General features: G+C 42.8%; 1 protein-coding gene across 7 annotated transcripts in view; it reads right to left on the bottom strand.

The window, feature by feature from the left end:
* Window positions 1-1,094: 1,094 nt before the first annotated feature.
* The window catches only part of ERG (ETS transcription factor ERG), a 279,071-nt gene continuing 259,610 nt past the window's right edge, over window positions 1,095-20,555 (bottom strand). For all 7 annotated transcript variants that reach the window (XM_003927607.3, XM_074389275.1, XM_074389276.1 and 4 more), the window contains 4 exons: window positions 13,715-13,783; window positions 12,996-13,052; window positions 12,333-12,380; window positions 1,095-4,971 (listed from right to left, as the gene is read on the bottom strand). In XM_003927607.3, coding sequence (XP_003927656.1) covers window positions 4,451-4,971; window positions 12,333-12,380; window positions 12,996-13,052; window positions 13,715-13,783 — 695 coding nt within the window. In that variant the 3' untranslated portion in view covers window positions 1,095-4,450. The remainder of the gene's footprint in view (window positions 4,972-12,332; window positions 12,381-12,995; window positions 13,053-13,714; window positions 13,784-20,555) is intronic.

Here is a 20,555-nt window from a genome sequence, read left to right as displayed (position 1 = left end):
GGCAGTTGGAAGGAGTAATGAGGCAGTGCATATACAGCACCTGACCTATTCATGGCTCATGAAAAGCTGTGAGTCTACATCTCATTGCTGTCATCTCCAGCACTCTGAAGTCCTTTTCCCATGTGCTGCTGCTCCATCAAACTCCCAGGTGTTTTGGAGAGGCCTGGATGGATGTCCTAGTACCTTTAACATTTAGCCCATCACCTTAGCCTATTCTTCGGCATCCTGGATGTGTCATATAACCTACTGTCATCTCAGCCCCATGGCATTGGGCACTGTGTTCAGGATCTCTTCTGTATTCTCATCCAAGTAAAGTATGACCAAGTAAGTTCAAGGGCAGCAGCCAAGGGTTTAATCCTGTGACCCCCTTGTAGATGAGGGAGGTCCCTTTTAATTAGTACTCTTTGGCTGTGCTTATTCAACCAGTCACAACCTTGTAACATCTCCAGATTGTTTTACGAAGTCAGGTCAGGATGAAATTCTGGCGACCTACTATTTCTGTATTATCTTCTTTAGGGAACATGCTGTGTTGTTATAGAACATGAAAAATCCATTTCTTTTTCCCCCACAAAGTTTCTACATATAACATGCTTCCCGCAGAAATTTGTAATTGACATATTCTAGCACAAATTATAATCAGATAATGTTATGACTTCCTCCAACAGAATAATAGCTTAACACTTTTGTGAGAAAATAATTGTTTTACTCGGTAAAATGAGTTTAAAATTACAAGTTCGAAAAGTTTGTCTAGTTGTTTCTATATAGCATTAATCTGGGCTGCTTTGTTAACAATTTATCTTATTTTTGAATCAGGGTTTCACTCTGTCACCCAGGCTGGTGGCATGATCACAGCTCACTGCAGCCTTGAACTCCTGGGACTGCAGGTGTGCACCAAGCATGACTGGCTAATTTTTGTATTTTTTTGTAGAGACTGGGTACTGCCACGTTGCCCAAGCTGTCCCGTGTTCCTGTACTAAAGTGATCTGCCCGCCTCTGCCCTTCAAATTGTTGGGATTATAGGTGTGAGCCATCGTGCCCAGCCAACAAGATTTCTTTAAACCAAGGTTAAGATAAAGAGAAGGCACAGAATTTGATGTATTTTTGAATAGTCCAAAGTAATTTTTATTCTCTAATTAGTCATCTCACAACTTTATTTCAATCAAGTAATGAGAGGCTAATTAAACCCGTTTTAAAAAAAATAAGTTTCTTCTCTTTCTCCAGGCAATGGGTCACTTTGGGGCACTGCAGAACATCTGTGCTTTCCCTGTGCCCCGCCACCTTCCCAGCTCCCGAGCTGCAGCCATCTCTGCTGCACCTGCTGTCAGAAGGTAGCTCCTCGGGGCTCCTGCCGCAGATGCTACACCTGTCCAGAGGGTTTAGGAGGAGCACAGAGCCTTCTAACTGCAGCAGTCCTGACAAAGCACTTCATGAACCCCTCCAGGACATAACAAGGGCCTCAAACTGGGAATAAAAATAAAGTCTTCACTGAGATTTGGCGATTTTACCACATACAAGGCCCGAAAGATAACTGAGGACAAGAAAAGAAGATAAATCCCTTGCCAGCAGGAGTAAGATTGTACAGAAGTCTGAGTGTACATCAGGGCAAGCCAAGAGATGGGGAGAAACAGAGAGAAAAGGTTCATGCAATTATGAATAGCTGGAGGGTGCTTTGGAATTAGATTACAACAGGAGCAGAGTTAATGCCATTTTGAGACAATTTAAGAATTATGTATTTGAAGGAACTCAGTATTATCATGTTATTCAGAATCATCCCAGTTGCTCATAAGACTTGCTAATAACCTGGTTTGGGACTGGAGGGTTGAGGGATCTAACTGAAAACATCTGTTAAAGTTGAATATGATAATCATGTCTTGTTTTTATGATTTTGCTCATGAGACAGTCTTGAAAGAGAGAGCTGAGTGATTATCCAAGTAAATGTGTATTTTTATGCAGAATGTAGGTGTGTCTTAACTTTGCATTCCAAAATAAAAATGACTGATCTTTTCCATTAGCACAGTTTGGTTCAGCCTAACTGCCAGCTTTTATGATTGTATTTATTTATTTTCCCTAAGGAGATACAGGCACTTTGGGGGCCTTCCCAGGCTGCTGAAAATGATGGATGGTCAGGCTCCGTCTAATCCAAGTGACATGGGGTGTCAGGAGCATTGGTAATCGTATCCTGCCGACTTCAAAGAGCACTGCCAAAACATCCACAGCACAGAGGTTTGGCAACTTCACATAATCATAGCAAAAGGATTACAAACTGAAAAAAACAAGCCCTGAAACAGCTATGAAAAGGACCAATTCAGAAACCAATTCAGCTAAGATGTTTAGGCTAGCACCTTCCAACACTCACCTTGGATTTCACCTCTTGAGTTGCCTTCACCTAGATCAAGGCTGGCAGCATTTGTGATGCACAGAAAAGATGCCCATGGAAATTGATTCTAGGTTATATAAGCAAACAGTGTCTTCAAGGGATAGCCAGCAATATCAGGCTCAGAGCTAGTGAGTTCCAAGCCACCGTGCCCAGGCTATTCTGATGTAGGAAGATTAAAAGCTGTCTACCTAGTGATATCTTCTGAAAGAGAAACCCCGTGGCAAATCTAGACGTTATCCCTTGTTTCTGTAAAGTGAGAAATTGCAGCTATCCATGACGCTTCATTTACCAAGAATAATGCAGTTTGTATTACGAGAGATAGCTCATTCACCATTCGACAATTTTTTTTTTTTTTTAATCACAGCAGGAATTAAGGGTGATTTGTGACCAGGTGCTGAACTAGAGTTTCTCAATGACAACCCCAGTTTCATAGGCCGGTTTCCATTCCAGGTTTAAATTCGGAGGCTCCGATGTGAAACCTGGGGTCCTTCTGTTCCAGCAGGGGCTAGAAATATGAGAGAGGAGAGTGGATAAGAAGGACCCCGAGAGGCTGACCTCATTTGGGTGCCAATCATCCTCTCTGTTTGGCTCTCCCTTGCACAAGTTCCTGGACGAAGTAAAATTATAACACAAAACCCACAACATTCAGTGCGTTTTCATTAAGCAACTTTAGTCACTAAAAAAAGTGCAAATGCAGACTCCTGTATAAATCTGATTTGCCATGCTAGGCCAAGCTTATTTTATTACATACATTCTGCATTCTAAGAACTAATAACTTCATATTGTAAACATTAAGCATACAGAGTTAAAATTCAAGGCCACATTATATCATTGATTGTCTCTTTTATCATGTGTCTTTGGCTGGCCGAGATCAACTCGTAGTGTATAAATGCATAAGTTATATAATTATTATATAAAAAGGGGGGAAAAACATTGACTTGTATACTTCATTCTGACAAACGCACAGCGTTCGCGACTCAAAGGAAAACTGGTGGCCGCTTACCCAAAATGCCTGCGTGATTTGATTGTGGCAGCTGAGAAGGCCATCTCCTACCTGACCCTGTGGAGAACAAGGCCCCCACGTAACGATGAGGTCCTGAATGTTTCTCTTAAATATCAGACAATTCCAGTTAAAATTTTCATTTGACACAGAAAGAAAGAGATGCACATTTGTTTCTGAATTCTACTACTTCCTCTTTCTCCATTACACTGGGTCCTTTCTCCTAACACTGGGTTTGGTATAATACTGACTGCATGAACCCTCCAGTCTCCGTTATCTCATTGTACACAGTCCCCAAATATTCTGAGTCCGGGCTCCACTGCTTGAGAAGTTTCTTTCCCAGCCCTGGTCTCCTCCTTCTCTGTCTCCTCCTCCTCCGCCCCTCTGTCTACAATCACACGCTCACTCTATACACATCCTCAGTCCCACCATTTAGCTCATAGTCCCGGTAATACTGTAAAGGAGTTGGAAACTTTGGGTCCTCTTCACAGTTTGAGAAAGCTGACAGCTCTCCATCAAACGGAATGTATTTGATTTCAACCAAAGCAGGCACACGCCATGCCGTTGCAGATCAACGTCGGTTGACGGGCCAGTCTTTCTCGTGTCTTTTCTCTTGTTTTTTGATATGTTTCTATTTTTAAATACAGGTAGTTTTCCTTAAAATGGCATTATAAACGGTATGTTAGGTCAACACTGTGTTGTTTCTATTGCTTTAGTTTCATCCCAGTTTGCATTAGTGGGATTCCAAACTCTACTCTAAAGTTTATACACTTCTTAAGACCACTTTCTTTGGCACTGTCCTTAAGACTTCATGCTTCTACATACACTGTCTTTTACAAGGTCAGTCCACAGATGATATGTCCATATTCATGACATTTTTAGATCCTCCTCATTTCTGTGGTAATACTTCTCCCTCCCAAGCGTCTTTGGATCTCTTCCCCGGCTTCCTTCCCCAGCCCCAGTAAAGCTTTTTTTTCATTCCTCTTGAGGCACTTTTGATTCATGTTCTCCGATCGAGTTTGTGGCAACGGGCTGGTGAATGCACGCTGATGGGAAAGGCCTCTATCAGGTCTTTAGTAGTAAGTGCCCAGATGAGAAGGCATATGGCTGGTGGGGAGCCTAGTGTTAGGGTATATACCCCCAGTTGGTGAATTCCAGTACGGGTTTGGGGCAGCAAAAAAACTGGAAGATGTCACAGGGAGGGCTGGAGGGTGGGGCGCCACAAAGTTCATCTTCTGCGGGTGGGCGTGATAGGAGCCCATGTACGGGAGGTCTGAGGGGTACTTGTACAGAGATGACTCCGGAGGGTGAGGCTGGAGGGCCTGGGCGATCCCGTGGAAGTCGAACTTGTAGGCGTAGCGCTTCCCATGGACCTTGGTCATGATGTTCTTGTCATAGTAGTAACGGAGGGCGCGGCTGAGCTTATCGTAGTTCATGTTGGGTTTGCTCTTCCGCTCTCCCCAGCGCCGGGCCACCTCGTCGGGATCCGTCATCTTGAACTCACCGTTGGTACCTTCCCAGGTGATGCAGCTGGAGTTGGAGCTGTCCGACAGGAGCTCCAGGAGAAACTGCCAAAGCTGGATCTGGCCACTGCCTAATGAGGTGTCAGGAGAGGAAGGAAAACTCCAGTGAGCACAGGTTCCAAGGGAAAGGGGCGCTCTGATGATAGAAGGGGGTGCTGTGGGTTTGCCACCCACATTCCCTTCCCCAGGCCTGTCCGCCCATCCCTCGGCTGCGAGGGTGCTGACTGTTGTCATTCCATGATGACCCCCTTCTCCAGAGAACTGCCCTTGCCTGAACAGAGCTGCCGCCTCCCCCAGACCCAGGTCTCCCGCAGCTGGGTGGACTCAACAGGGTCCTGTGGGCCGGCCCCTTCCCTCAAGGGAAGACCAACTCCCTGATGCTGTTCAGACTCCAGGGCTCCTGCGGGATGGGGCTGAAACATATCCAGCTGCAGGAGGCTTGGAGGAGGCCAGAAACTGATCTCTCCCCAAGCCCTGGGCTTCTTCCCATTCTCTCTGTCTCTCTCTCGAGAACACGCCGTTAAACAGCCCTACCCCAAGCTCTGCATTTAGGGAACCTGACCTAGGACAGTGTCCTGACAGATCCAGGACCTCAGTGGAATACAGGGAATTCATATGGGGCAAGGTTCAGGCTGGTTCAATCCGTTTCTGACTTCCTTAAAAGAACAGCCAGATCAACCTGGTGTTTCGAGGATGAAAGAGCTATATATTTTTTTCCTATCTTGTGAAGCAGAAAGTTATCGTTCTGTGGGTGGCAATAATGACTTAATGCCATTTATACTGGCTGGGTCGAATAAGATAATAAAAGTTAGATTTAGGAAATGAACTTCTAAACGTTTATGGAAAAAAATAGAGAATGGATGTAAACACCATTATTTCTCACATAACATTTTGCTGGCGCTCAGAAAGCAATTCTGTCAAAATTTTTCCTAGAACAGAATTAACCCACTCAAAATGAGGAAGTTTAGGGAAAAAAAAAAAAAAAAGCTGGCTCTTTTTCAGACCAGATCACCGAGTTCCAGTATTTGGTCAAGCGCATTGTAACGGAAACCCATGTGCTGCCGGTGCCCTGCAATGCCAACGGTGTGAAGCAGCATTTCCAAAAGAAAAGCCCCAGCAATGAGTGATTGCAAGTCCCCTTGGGAAGCTGAACGAGACTCTTCCTTAGTCACAGACATCGCATTTAGTTGGGAGGACAAAATCAGAACTGTCGTGATTTCGTTGAGAGCACACAGATCTGGCTTTGTCTTATGAACTTGAAAGAAAAATCTAGGTACATCATTCTAGCCATCATCATGTATGGCTCCCTAGAAGACAGGAGCATGGAAATACTGACAGTAATGTCAGTACCCAGAGAAGCTAAGCTGTGCTGACCGTATTTCAAAAGCTTAAGAATGGATGGGAGGCGGGTCTTTCCTCCCAAATTCCAGTGAGATCACTGCCTTAGGCTTATTACCAAAAAGATCACCTTCTATTATATTGTAAGGAGTATCAATTGATGTGATAAAATGATTAAAGTAATCTTAACTGGCATCTACTCAGGGAATTAATATAATGTAAAAATCAATTATAAGTCTGTTTTTCTCTAAATCCTCACTAGCCTCCTGTAGGTATCGCCCTATTCATAAACCCTTCTTTGCATGTTGGCTACATGGAAATGGATATGTTTGTGAATTCATCCATACAACACCACTGTGAGAAAGGTCAGCTTTTTCTGAATCTATTCTGGAAAGTGCTCATTTTCAGTCTAGCAACACATTTGAAATGTATTAACAGCTTGTAGCTCATTGCAGTGGAAGCCTTTGCTTTTTCAGAACCACATACACAAACTGTTCCCAATCAAGTTTTGTTGCCTCCAACATTTCAATAATATGCATTTAGAAAATACAAAGAATAGTATGAGAAAACCATATGGTCTTAGTATGTATATTGTAACCAAAAAATTACAACTTGAAAAAAATTCCATGTATGACCTGGGAATAGGAAAAAGGATGGATTTTTGATTTAACAGTCTAACAGATGCTTCCATATAAACACATATGGTTGTTTGAAAACAAATATTCAGCGTCAACTTTCTCCCATAGAGAAAGCAACTCCACAAACCTGCCGAAATCACACTCAGGATCTACACAAACCTTGGCATTGCCTCTTAGGAATTTGTCCCTCACCCAATTCTCCTATAAACGTGTAAAGGACAGAACCAGTGGGAAAAAAGTGATCTCATGTCTTTCCTATTTCTGAAGAGTTAGAAAGCAGAGGACCTAAATTCGTGGCTGCACACTCAATGCCTAAAGGAGGGACGAGCTAATTTTCTCACTTGACTGTTTTACCCATTAGCCAGGAAGACACAGGCTCAGGCCTGTGAGCCTTTCAAGGGAGGGTCTATAGACATAAGAGATCTGTAAGCAAAACTCATCAGCTTTCAAACCTTAAAGGAAACCTGGAAATGCAAAAATCAAAGAATGTTTAAGTAAATGATAGAAAGAGTAACATTAGGTCAAACTCATTAATTGTTAAATTTAATATCTGTAACAAAATTCACTGCATTTTGGAGTGTGTAGAGTGAATTTTCTCACTGCAAGAATTCTCAAAACCGAACAATGGTTGCTAAAAAAAAAACTTGTCAATGGTAAATTAAATTAGTTATTCTCAGTCGTAGAATTTCAAGAGCAGTTTTTCAATTCTTATTGTACTTCTAAGACAATAACATTTCAATGTGGGATGAGGTGCATTTCAGAATATAGAATAGAGATTTCCAAAGACGAATGCTTAGGGTTTAGGAAAGCCTAAAAGCAGCTTGGGTTACTCATGGGCCAAACCAGGAATTACAAGGAGACGCTCTTGAAAGACAAGAACTTTCACCGAGGAGCATCACCGCCTCTACCTCAGGACTCACCTTTCTTGGGTAAACCCTTCAGGTCTATTTTTTCACTCTATCTTAATAACATCCTTGCAATGTCAGTAAGGAGGAACCAGCTTTTTCTTAGGGTAACTACCAAAACAAAACAGATTTGGGAGTAAAAAACAGTGGCAAGCAGCATTGCCCACCTACGGAGAACCCTGTGGATGAAAGAGAGTGGCTGTGGCTTTTAAGAAGACAGAAGGCACTCCTTCCATTTTACAGAGCAAAGAAATCTCCTAATACTGTTAAAAGAAAGGGAGAGAAACAGGGTGGTAAAGAGGCAAAAAACACACACACACACAACCAACCCTAAACGGTTTACAAACCACAGGGCAAAGCAGAGAGCTGCAGAGTGACTCAGCAGCTGTGGGTCTGGTGGAAACAGCTTCCCTGTGCGAAGCCCTGCAGCCGTCAGCTGATGAACCAGGACAGTAAACACAGCAGTGAGGGGCCTTGCCAGTACCACGGTGGCAGTGGTTTGGGGCCACTTTCTGTAGAAGCCGCGGGTGGTACAGAAGATCCCGTGTGCACAGCCTGGACCCTCTGCAAGGCAGCAGGTGTGTCCTGAATGGAAGTCTCTCCCCGAGGCTCGGTGAGGCCCAGGCATCACTTACTGGAGGGGCAGGAAAGGTTGGTGGTAGGGAGCACCAACTTTGGAGCTGGCACTGCCTCAGTTGAATCCTGCCTCTGCCCTTTGTGGGACCTTTGGCAACTCTCCCACCTCTCTCTACTTCAGTGTGCTCATCTGTAGGGAGGGGATGATGGTAATAGTACTTGCAAGATCATGGTAAGGATGAACTCAGTACAGGAATGGTCTCACCATAATTTCTGTGGGCTGAAAACTAGAGTTTAAGGAAAGATAACACTCCTCCCTTATAGCCAGGAAATGCTTAAAGACGGAGGAACACCTGTGCTGTCCAAGTGGCCTGCAGAACCATGCAGAAGCTTGAAATGGTGCTATTCTCAGGCTGACTGACAGTTTTTGAAAGCTCACTGTGTGCCACACACCATTCTAAATGCTTTACATGTGTCAGTTGATTTAATCCCCACAAGAATCATGAGATTAGCCCAAGGAGAAGTGAGGAAGTAACGCTCAGAGAGGCAGACTGACGGATGTTGCTCAGCGTCAGCATGGGTCGGCACGCAGCCACTACACTGCCATGCCCAAGCACTGCCCAAACCTGCTTTCGGGCCTGGCGTGTGCACACCTCTGCAGCCTCCTCAGGTCCTTTCCATGCTGTCCGCTCCCTGGGGGGCTCCCACTGGAAGACGGCACACTCCCAATTCCTTACAAATGGCAGAACGACCCTAACCTGGTCTGCAGTTCTGAAGAGGCAGGATGCATTTTCATGCTCACCACTGAAGAGTATCCAGTTAGCACCAAGGGAGCCTCTGAACACAGCCCAACAAAGCTCTTTCATTAGAGGAACCATGTTATACTCTCAGCTGCTCTGATGGGACATAAAGGAGCTGTCTTGCTTATAACCAGTCCATGATATCAGAATGCAGGGACACACTTTTCTCAGCAGGAGAAGTGATGTCCGAAGTGCACATCAGATGAATATTTGGCCCGAGTTGTTGGGATGCTGGTATCATCTTGTGCATTCATACTGTATGATGTAACCTTTCCGCTCAAAATGATGAAAAGGAATTTGTATTGTATGAAGAGCAAAGGCAGCAATTTTTAAGTGATGAAGGATTTATTTATCAGAGAGGAGAAAAATAGAATCAAACAGGAAGAAGCATTCTCATTAATACAAAGATAAAAGACATTCTGGTTTCAGGGGAAAAGTTCATATGAACACAACAGACACAGACCTAAGCACAGAGGGAGGGAAAGTCAAATTCATCAGAAACTAAATGAAATAAATTTTTATCTTAAAGACACTTGGCTGCAAATCAAAGGTTGGATGTTGCCATTTTCCCCAGGGTCATTAAGAATAGTCTTAATGGTAAGAAGCAGAGTCCTACACCGGGCATGGTGGCTCAAGCCTGTAATCCCAGCACTCTGGGAGGCTGAGGCGGGTGGATCACAAGGTCAAGAGATCGAGACCATCCTGGTCAACATGGTGAAACCCTGTCTCTACTAAAAATACAAAAATTAGCAGGGCATGGTGGCACATGCCTGTAGTCCCAGCTACTCGGGAGGCTGAGGCAGGAGAATTGCTTGAACCCAGGAGGCGGAGGTTGCGGTGAGCCGAGATTGCGCCATTGCACTCCAGCCTAGGTAACAGAAGCGAAACTCTGTCTCAAAAAAAAAAAAAAAAAAAAAAAAAGCAGCACAGTCCTGTTTTCCCAGGCCTGTGATGGGTTTTCAGTCTCCTTACTGTGAGCTCAGCTTCCTCTGTCTACAAAGGACATCCCCAGGCTGCTGAGCCCAGGGCAGATGCAGTGATTTCTTGTGAGAGTTGGCACTGTGCTTAGGAGCAAGTCATTCCTGGCCCTGTTCTACAAATAAGCTTAGCAGTACATTTGAGCTGTGACAACCTGGTCATGGACATGTATTTCATTCGGCCGATGTGTGAGTGAGTGCAAAGGCCAGTTTGGTCTTCTTTGGTGCAGCTTGACTTTCCTCCTCTTCCTTCCTGACCTGAGATTCATTGCCTAGACCTAAGGAGTTAGTACCCTGAAAGGAAATCCTTGCTTTCTAGTCCCACAGTCTGCATTTTCTAATGCCTCTTCTTCACTTCATGCTTCGTTAGGGACAGAGTAGGGCAAGGAAACAAAAGCAGACTTTGGAGACGGAATCAGGTTTCAAATCTGGCCTCCCTTATCATTGGCTATGTGACGCAGGAAAAGTTACTTAACTTCTCTGGATTTCTAATTCCTCTTCTGCAGTATGGAGATAGTAACCTCCCAGGGCTGTCATGAGGTGCAGAAGGGACCACAGACATTCTATGGGGGTTGTGCTGTGGGGTGGGAGCTGTTTGATTGTTATTTCACATGATTGTATTAACATTCCCAGAGTGTTTCAGCTTCCATCATCTTCTTTTTTCTAATCTATCCTGAACATTGCTGCCAGATCAGTCTTCCTGAAGCATGACTGATAATTATCATCTCAAAACATAGTCATTATTTTTATTTGAATGGTTATATGGCAGTTGCAAATGAAAAGCTGAGCAGAAGTCTGAGAAGGGACCACAGCCTCAGGAGACTGGGCTACCAGATGAAACCCAGCATGAGTGAAAAGGGCTTGTGGCCCCATGGTGGGAACAACGTTGTAACTACCTGTGTCCATTCCTCTGTCAGCCGAGAGCTCCCTGAGCTACAGGACTACATCTCACGATCCTTGGCATTCATGTATGCAACAGATAATCACTGAGCACCTAGTCTACCCCCAGGCTAACTAGTTTTTGTTGGATTTTCAGCTGTGTAAAATATATTTATTGAATTCATTAACATCGACCAAAATTTAACATCAAAAATGCAGATGTTCAATAATGATAACATTTTGTGTTTTCAATGTATAGATTCTCTTGCTGGGGTGTACACTGATTAAATCTGAATTTTTCCATTTCCAGCCTTATTTTGGCCTCAAAGTTTAGGAAATATACATTCCATCTTGTGCTTGCAATATGCCTGTGACATCTTGGCATCTGAATTTGCAGTTGGGAATATGCAGCATAGGCTATGAATTTCTAAAGTTGGTGCCAGCACAGCTGGTTCTGATCTGAACACAAACAAATAAAACTATGTGGTTGGCACTGAAACACAAGGGCAGGTGACAAACCTTGGCAATGCACTGGTTACAAATGGGCCAATCAAGAATCTGCACTTTTTTTCTGGCATCGAAGTTCAGAAACAGAGCATCGGAGATGAGCCTGAATCTGGAGTCTTGTGGTTGTAATTAAGGCTCTCTTTAAAAAAAAAAATACTAGTAATTTTATCTGCTTGTATAATGGGTTGAATTGTGTCCCTTCAAATCCCTATGTTGAAATCATAATCCCTGGTACCTCTGAATGTGAACTTCTTTTGGAAATAAGATCCTAAGGTAATCAAGTCACAGTGAGGTTATGGAGTGGATATTCCAGTCTGACCAAAGTCCTTGTGAAAAGCCGACATTTGGACACAGAGACACTGTGACACACATAGAGAGACGATGATGAGAAGAGACACAAAGAGATGATGGCCATCTGTAAGCTAAGGAGACGACTCCCCAGAACAGACCCTTCCCTCATAGCCCTCATAAGGAACAGAGCCGCTACCATAACACTCTGATTTCAGACTTCCAGCCTCCAGAACTCACTAGACAATAAAATATTGTTATTTAAGCCACCTCGTCCCTGGTACTTTGTTATAGTAGCCACAGAAAACTATTACAGCTTGGATTCAGTTATAATGTTCTTTGCTGAAGCTGAAATCTTAATTTATAACCCAACCCATTTTTCCATTAAGGTAAATAATTCGGTGAGACCGCAAACTAAAATTTGTTCAGTTGAAGGAATTTCTCACCAGTACCAATTTACTTTTCAAAGTAGCCACTGTCAAAAAAGTAATTTTGTAAGCAGAAAATCATCAGCCGTTTCTCACCTGGATTTGCAAGGCGGCTACTTGTTGGTCCAAGAATCTGATAAGGATCTACAGCAAAAAGAAACAAAGTCAAATTCTAGGCACAGTTGTGACACAGTATGATGTGACTTCAGACACAATGCCTGAATCCATTGTGTTTTCAGATTGCACAGCTAAAAATTTCCCCCAATTCCAAATCACCTGCCTCCACCTTCTCTATGAGAGAAGATGTCACACAGCATCTCAGATATTTTGCTAGGGGACTCCTAACTGGTGGCAGAGCTTGGATTCAATCCCAAGTTCCTGACACGTAGCCCAGGGCTCACACCAACTAGTGATATAAAGAGGGCAGACATGTGCCAAGCCCCATCAGTCCGGGGCCATCCAGGCTATGTTTTTCCGGCACGGAAAGGAAAATTAAAAATAAAATTTATCAATCACAAAGCAGCAGTCTGTGTGCAAGAAGAATGTTTTTTCCATGTTTATTGCATAGTTGTGGAAGTATTTTAGCACCATCTCAAGTCACCTCATTGGAGTAGACTGATGATTTGGATCTTATGTATGGAGCAGTCGCAAAGAAGCAAAAAATCGTGTTAATTTCCATTAAAAAGTGATGCATTTTAGAAATTCCCTGCTGAGCCTGAATCTTCTTTTATGGTTATCCAGATGGCCCCTGAAACATACCTAACTGAGGACGCTGGTCTTCAGTTTTGGGCACTGTGGAAGGAGATGGCTGAGCAGCTGAAAATCCAGAAATACAAAAGACAATGAGCTATAACTTAGATTTGGTCACTAGTCTTTGATGTTGTTATGTGATCACTCTATCAGTTAATTTCATTATTAACACAGTAGTCTAACTCAGAAGCATCTCATAAGGAAAACCTTTCCTTTCTAATTAAACCAAATGTAAACATCGTAACAAAAAAAGAGAGGACATTTCCAATCATTTAAAGAATGGATATCCCCCGCACTTTTTCCAAAAATTAAAGAAAAAGAATTTGGGATGGCTTACCAAACATATTACAATAAATCACAGTCTAACATAGATACATAAAGGGAAACCACCAAACAAATAAAGTAAAGCCAGGGACACTTTCAAGCATGGCCAAGATTCAGGAAATCACCGATTATTTAATGTGTACTCAAACATCCCACGAAGCATGAATTTGTGGAGGCTGAAATACACTACATCATTCCTTCATTTTTGTTATGAAATTTGTGATGACCCAGATAGAAAAAGAATCACGGCAGTTAAAGATCAATTGTACTCTGTTGTCAATGGAACAAACCCACTCCATGTTGCAAAATCACAGATTAACCACAGAAATTTTATTATTTACTGCATCAGCAGTCATCCACTGCTTATGACATGAAACTCAGAGCCATGGGGACCAACACAGTACCTTTCGACTGGGGCGTAGGATGGCCATGACCGGTCCAGGCTGATCTCCTGGGGGGCTCATACGGCAAATCTGTAAAGACAAATAAACTGACTAAAAGACCAATCATGTAATTTTTATATGAGACGTTTTGAGTTTTTATTTGGTTTTGCATTTATTAGAATAAATTTTGTGCAAAAAAAATCTGGTGATCCAAAGAAATATTCTACTAGATTTGAGTTTTGTTTACAAATTATAATTTCATATATTACAGTGGTCTAAAATTCTCACCCGTTTATCTGAAAACTCCCATTGACAGATTCTCCCAGAGCTTGCTGACTCTTCTGATTTCCTACAATCATAAGTCAAGACCCTATTAAAAGTTTTTTACAATCTAGTTCATCCTGCTTCCACTGGGACTGATCTACATCTGTCTCCTTATTAACTTCATGACTCACCCAAAACAGAGTCTACAACTTGGATGAACCAACCAATTTTTGTTTGAAGTCTGCCCCTAAACCCATCAAACAACATTCAGCTTCTTTTCTTCTTGCTTCTCCTGGAAAATGATCGCTGCCTTATGTTTTTGTTTGCCAGTTGCTTCTCCTAGCCAACTCTCATTTTCCCTTTATAATCTCATCCATTTATATTAAATCAGTCCTATCTAGTGACTTCTACAGGCAAGTGTCTCCCCTTTCTTATTTTCTAAACAAATTTAGAATTTCTCTAACATGAACTGCATGAAATGAATTACAGGACTGAAATACTATTGCTCTCACAGCACATTAATGATGACCTTCTGAGATTAAGTACATGCCAATCATTTCTTTGTATTTATAAAGTAATATCACTTGTCCCACAAACCTTCATCACTTTGCATATGCAAATTTAATAACTATACCTCTGCATCCTCAGTGTGGGTTCTACTCATGATGATCAAACCTCTAAGTAATTTCATGTTTGTTTCAACACATATTCCAGAAACGTTATTATACATACTCTTACTAAGAGTGCATATCTAAGGCTATTTCTACATGCAATATTAATAAACAACCATTTCAAAATTATGTCTTCTTGGATTGACGGGTCTCAGTTCAATGTCATGTGTCATTTTGGGCCAAGGGAAGGCCATGGACAGATATCTCAGTAGGCATTTTGTTGCCAGACACCAGGAGATAGCCACAAAATTTCACTTGGAGGGTAGGGCCATGGAATTGTTTTTAAGCTTCTCTTTAAACAGATATTTTAACTTCATTTAAAACTGGGAATTTGATGGGTCAATCTTCAAAGAGACTGGCTATGTTGCAGAAGACGTGTCTCTTCCTATTTTCATATCCCAAAGAGAATAGAAATGACATGCAACGTGAAATTCAATACAGAATCTCCTAATGTATTTGGTCTGTTTGGCTGCAAACATCTCTCCTACTAGTGTGGTCTGTGAAATCCTACCCTTCAGGGCTTTGGAGAATTAGATAATTTTCTTTTTAAACTCTGGTATTACTCACTCCTCTTTCTCAGCTAGCATTTTTGCATTTTTGGACCTAAAGCTTTTCCCACCCAGCTCCTCAGATTTTTACTTTTCTTGGTGTTGGGGTTACACATAGGAATTAAATCTGCAGCCCCTACCAATTTACAACTGAATTTCAACTTAAGTCTCTGGGAAAACTTTGCACATGGGGTTCTCAGTCAATGGCATTTTGTTAAAAAAAAAAAAAAAAAAAAAAAAAAAAGGATAGCCAGAGTTTCAATTTGCAAACTGTCTCATAAAGAAAAATCTACTCACAAGGCAATCCCAGCAACATCTAGCCTAATTTGAGAGCAGAAAGGCACAGTAACTAAAGGCTTCTATTTACCAAATGAAAAAAGCAAGATAATACAGAAATATATTATAGATCTCTGTTTCCCAAAGGGTGGTCTGTGGGCCAGCAACATCAACAATACCTGGGGTGCAGGATCTTAACCCAGACCTACCACATCAGAATCAGCATTTTAACAAGTTCCTGAGTGACTTTGGTGCAGAGTGAAGACTGAGAAACCTGCTCTAGACAATTGCTCTTTCCAGCAGATAATGATTTCAGAAATGCTATCTACAGCATGCAAAGACAAATTAAAAAATGGTTGAAAGGGTTCAAGCTGGATTGCTTTTACCGATGGCATAAGCATGCTAATGGAACTAACAGAAAGCATCAGTAGGTAAGTCAGATACTACCTTAGACAGAAAATTATTGCCCATGAGATGTGACTGGGAACAAAATGAATGCCAAACTACTACTCCCCAAATATTTTGAAACTCTTTATTCACAAAATACTTCTTAAGTATATAACCATATCTCATCCTCCCTTGAAAATAAGTTGAGACTTAACACCAAACAGAGTCTACTTTTCAGCCAAGTATTTGAGACGTTTATATGAACAATGATTAACATGTTCATAGACATACTGCCATGGAAGGTAAGTGAGCTTTTGTCTTCTTCCATGACATTCTGGTCCAATGCTTCCTTTTCGGCTACCGATCACATGCTGTGGGCACCAAGTATCCCCCCTGTGGAATATGACATTGCGAAACATTCAACTCAGGCTCACTGAGATGGGCGACAGCCAGGGGTGACGGCTTCAGCAGCTGCACCACCTCAAAGCCTTAGAAGTTCTGCTCTTGACTCTTGAAAAATCACTCCTCGGTGGATCTTTGCTATGTGTGCTTTATTGATAATACAGCATCGGACTTCCAATAAAAATACATTTTACATTTAATTTTTGCTGATCATTTCAACACCCTCTCCATTTCTCTTTAATTTTGATCTTCGAGGTAATAAATTCATATGTTGGCAGAACTGCCCATGTAAGGGAAGGTTGCTTTCTGGCACTGGTTCTGTTGTTGTATCTCTAAGAGACTGTGTTTAAAAACTGAGCTTTATAAAAGTCATTTCATAGGGAGCTTGGGTGAACATGATGTATGTTACATCACAACAGTATAAAAAAACAGCATGAAGCTACAAAGAGGGAGCTCGGCTAGTGCTGAACCCTACACACCAGCAACTGTGTTGATTTCCTGGGAGCTGGGGTCAGCTTTGAATGAGATTCCTCCTCTACCACACCCTTCTGAAGACATCAATAAATTAATACAAGCTTCTGGCTACCCTTTCCAGGTGGGCTAGGATCAGCCAAGTTTTATATTCTCCCTTCATCAAACTCACTGAGGAGGAACCCTCTAGCTCTTGCCCCCGACCCCTGCTACCAGCTTTATTTTTTAAAGGGCCAGAATGTGGACCATGGAAGAGGTCATCCTCATTCTGCAGGATCCATGCCATATCTGCAAAGCAACTCTGGAGGTTCCCTGGCTGGGCTGGATGGGAAAAGATGGGATTTGTCTGCTCTCAAAATTAGATGCTACTATTCACAATAGCAAAGACTTGGAACCAACCCAAATGCCCATCAATGATAGACTGGATAAAGAAAATGTGGCACATCTACACCATGGAATACTATGCAGCCATAAAAAAGGATGAGTTCATGTCCTTTGCAGGGACATGGATGAAGCTGGAAACCATCATTCTCAGCAAACTAACAAAAGAACAGAAAACCAAGCACTGCATGTTCTCACTCGTAAGTGGGAGTTGAACAATGAGAACATATGAGCACAGGGAGGGGAACATTACACACTGGGTCTGTTGGAAGGGGTGGGAGGCTAGGGGAGGGATAGCATTAGGAGAAATACCGAATGCAGATGACAGGTTGATGGGTGCAGCGAACTACCATGGCACATGTATACCTATGTAACAAACCTGCACGTTCTGCACATGTACCCCAGAACTTCAAGTATAATAATGATAAAGAAATTACATGCAAATGGGGAAGACAAATTAGAAAAACTAAGAACTGCTGCTGAGAATCAATCTATAAACGTCTGTTAAGTGAAAACAATTTTTGGAGTCAATCTTAACATAATTAAGTCGCTCTCTCTTGCTTTCCTCCAGATCTTCTTAAAATTCTCTATCAAAGGCATGGAGATTTGGAGACATTTTGCATTCCCTTCTTGCCTAGGTTTGCAGATCTCTGTGGTTACATAAGAACTAGGGGGAAGCAAAGAACACAGTTTTAGCTATTTGTTAAGACACAGACTTTACATAGCGCCTGACTGAGGGGTGCTATGGAGTAGCTGTATTTTCTCACTATGCCTAGCTGTGCTGATAGGTACTAAGCCGTGAGCTCCAACAGAGGAATAGTTTAAGATTCCAAGAAACCCCTGAAGAGCAGCAACTTCGAAGCAGCAGCGAAGGCTGCATTTGCAGGCTTAACGCTCTCATCTCCTTTGATAACACCCCAGATGCATATCATCATATATGGGTTGTCATGGGGATGGAAGAGGAAAGAATGGGGTTGTAGAACATCATCCTCGGGATAGAACTGAGCTTCCGCGTGACCTGCTCCCGAGAGGACAGGCAGAGTGGTGCACTGTGGGATTCACAGGGGCTTGCAAGATTCTGTGAATCAGGTCTGTCTCTGGTTTTGCCACTTTTCCCCCTGAGATCTCAAAGGCCTATGGCTCCAAAAGAAGTGGATTCAGGAAAAAAGACGGGTGTCTGCTGACAAGGTACAGAAAGGGATTCTGGTCGTAGGAACTGCAACAACATGAGAAACACATGAAACATCATAAGATAATGATCATAAACCCACGGCATGTAAAATGACATGCCTGCGGGTTGATACCTTACGAGAGTAGGGAAGACACTGTCTCAATGCTAATTCAACAAAGGGGTCATGAAAGAAGGAACATCTTGAATCAGGAAAATGCCACATGTGGTCCCCTGTGAGGTACAGGGAGAGTGAAGTGACACAGCAGAGGTGAGACTGACCTGACAGGGAAGTAGTTGGGGGCTCTGGCATAAATGATCCATTTGAGAAGGTGGGCCACGAATAGAAGAAAAGGCAGATTGGGGCAGTAACCCAGGGATGGGTGACTCACACGGGAAGGAAAGGAGAGGAGGGTGGTGAAGAAGCGCTGGGAAGGAGGACAGGCAGGAGGACACATATGTGTAGAAGGAGTCTCTGGAGAAAGGGGGTGGAATGCTGTCTAATTCAACCAGCAAACCTTGAACAAACACCACTGTCTCTTCTTTCAGGGACTTTATAATGAAATGGCCGCCATGCAGAGGAGAGACAGATTCCGGTTTAAGAGTTGTTACCTAGGAGCCTGGCTTGCCTCACAGTCAGCACAATAATGCTGACCAGAGTTTGGTTCCTTAGGATGTGGGATTAGACAAAGCGTGTGGAAATCACGATATGGCAAACCAAGAGTGGAGGAGACAGGAATTTGGATCTGTATCCCCAGGGACCTTCAAAGAAACAGTCAACAATCACCTTTCTGAAAGCGGTCAGATAGCCCTGACCACAGGGATACTGTCAGATTCCCAGGGAACGCCCTCTGACTCGCGTGGCTCTGAAAGTTAGTGGTGCAAAGACTCTTCCCCCTCAGCCATCACAACATTCATTCTCCAGCTGCAGATGCACAGCTTTTATCTCCACAGGACCAGTCCTTTAAGGTTAATTGCTTAGCAATGGATGACCCAAGGTATAGAACTGGTTCTTATCTCCAAGGTCAAGTCCCTGAATAGAGGCTACAGTAAATAGTCCTCTGGCTTGTTCACTCTGCTTTACATCTTTACAGGTCAGATACCAATGTTTGTCTCACTTCTCTTGAGAACAGTAGCAGTAGTCAAAACAGGCTATTTCAGGTACAAACTGAGTCTCAAAAATGTACTTGACTAGTAGTGGAGATGTGGAAGCATGCTTTCTCCCAGGTCATGCTCAAATCATAGGGCCATGGCACCGTCAGAGAAGCACATGGGAGGTGTCTGAGTTTGCCACCTTTGCCTTCCCTGGGCTGGGCAGAGAGGGAGTCCCAAGCAAAACCCTCACAGCCACCCTCTTCTCCATCCACCTGGATGGACCTCTCCCTACAATCCTACTATATCCTAAAATGTGAAAACAAAGCAGCTCCAGGACCCACTGTCTCATCCAGGTAGCATCCATCAGTCAGCTGGCTTATCTGACGGACAGGCTGTGCCAGTGTTGTGATCTTTTAACACAATTTCTAACGCCAGCTCGCAACCCTGGCTTTGTAACTCAGTCAGAGGCATGTATGAGATGTCTTAACCTAAACAAACAAATACAAAATTAGAAAGGAAAAAACATTTTACAGCCCCCGCCAAATGTTTTGGGGATAGTTTTTATTTCGTTAAGTATAGATGGAAATATATATATATATATATATATATATATATATATATATATTTTTTTTTTTTTTTTTTTTTTTTTTTTTTTTGAGATGGAGTTTCGCTCTTGTTACCCAGGCTGGAGTGCAATGGCGCGATCTCGGCTCACCGCAACCTCCGCCTCCTGGGTTCAGGCAATTCTCCTGCCTCAGCCGACGGAAATATTTTTTAAATGCTCACAGAATTACAAAATCCCTACAGCTTGATTCAAATGTGAATTTCTATTTTCCATTTTAAATACATGTGGTGGATTTCTTTAAGACCAGTCTAGTAGACTCTAGGCACTGGGTCTCGCCCATGTTTCAGTGGCCTGTGAGATCTCTTACACGACAGAGGTGACTCACTAACTCTTAGCACCTCTTAGCTAAGCCTTTCTGTCCTGCTTTCCAGGAGCAAGAGAGAAAACTTTTTCTCTGAGGTTAGAGAAGAGAAAATTGCCATCCTAAAGTCACTAGGCAGTAATAGGGCAGTGTCAGGACTTCCACAGCCTGAGAAGCTTCCTCATTCATTCTCTTTAGCTCACTAGGTCCCCAGTATTTCTCATTAGAATGAAAGAGTAGTCACCAAGCCTGCATCTTGAACCAGTTCAAACT

This window comes from Saimiri boliviensis, chromosome 18 (assembly GCF_048565385.1).
Source record: "Saimiri boliviensis isolate mSaiBol1 chromosome 18, mSaiBol1.pri, whole genome shotgun sequence".
Lineage (NCBI taxonomy): Eukaryota > Metazoa > Chordata > Mammalia > Primates > Cebidae > Saimiri > Saimiri boliviensis.
This window is presented reverse-complemented; position numbering and strand designations above follow the sequence as displayed.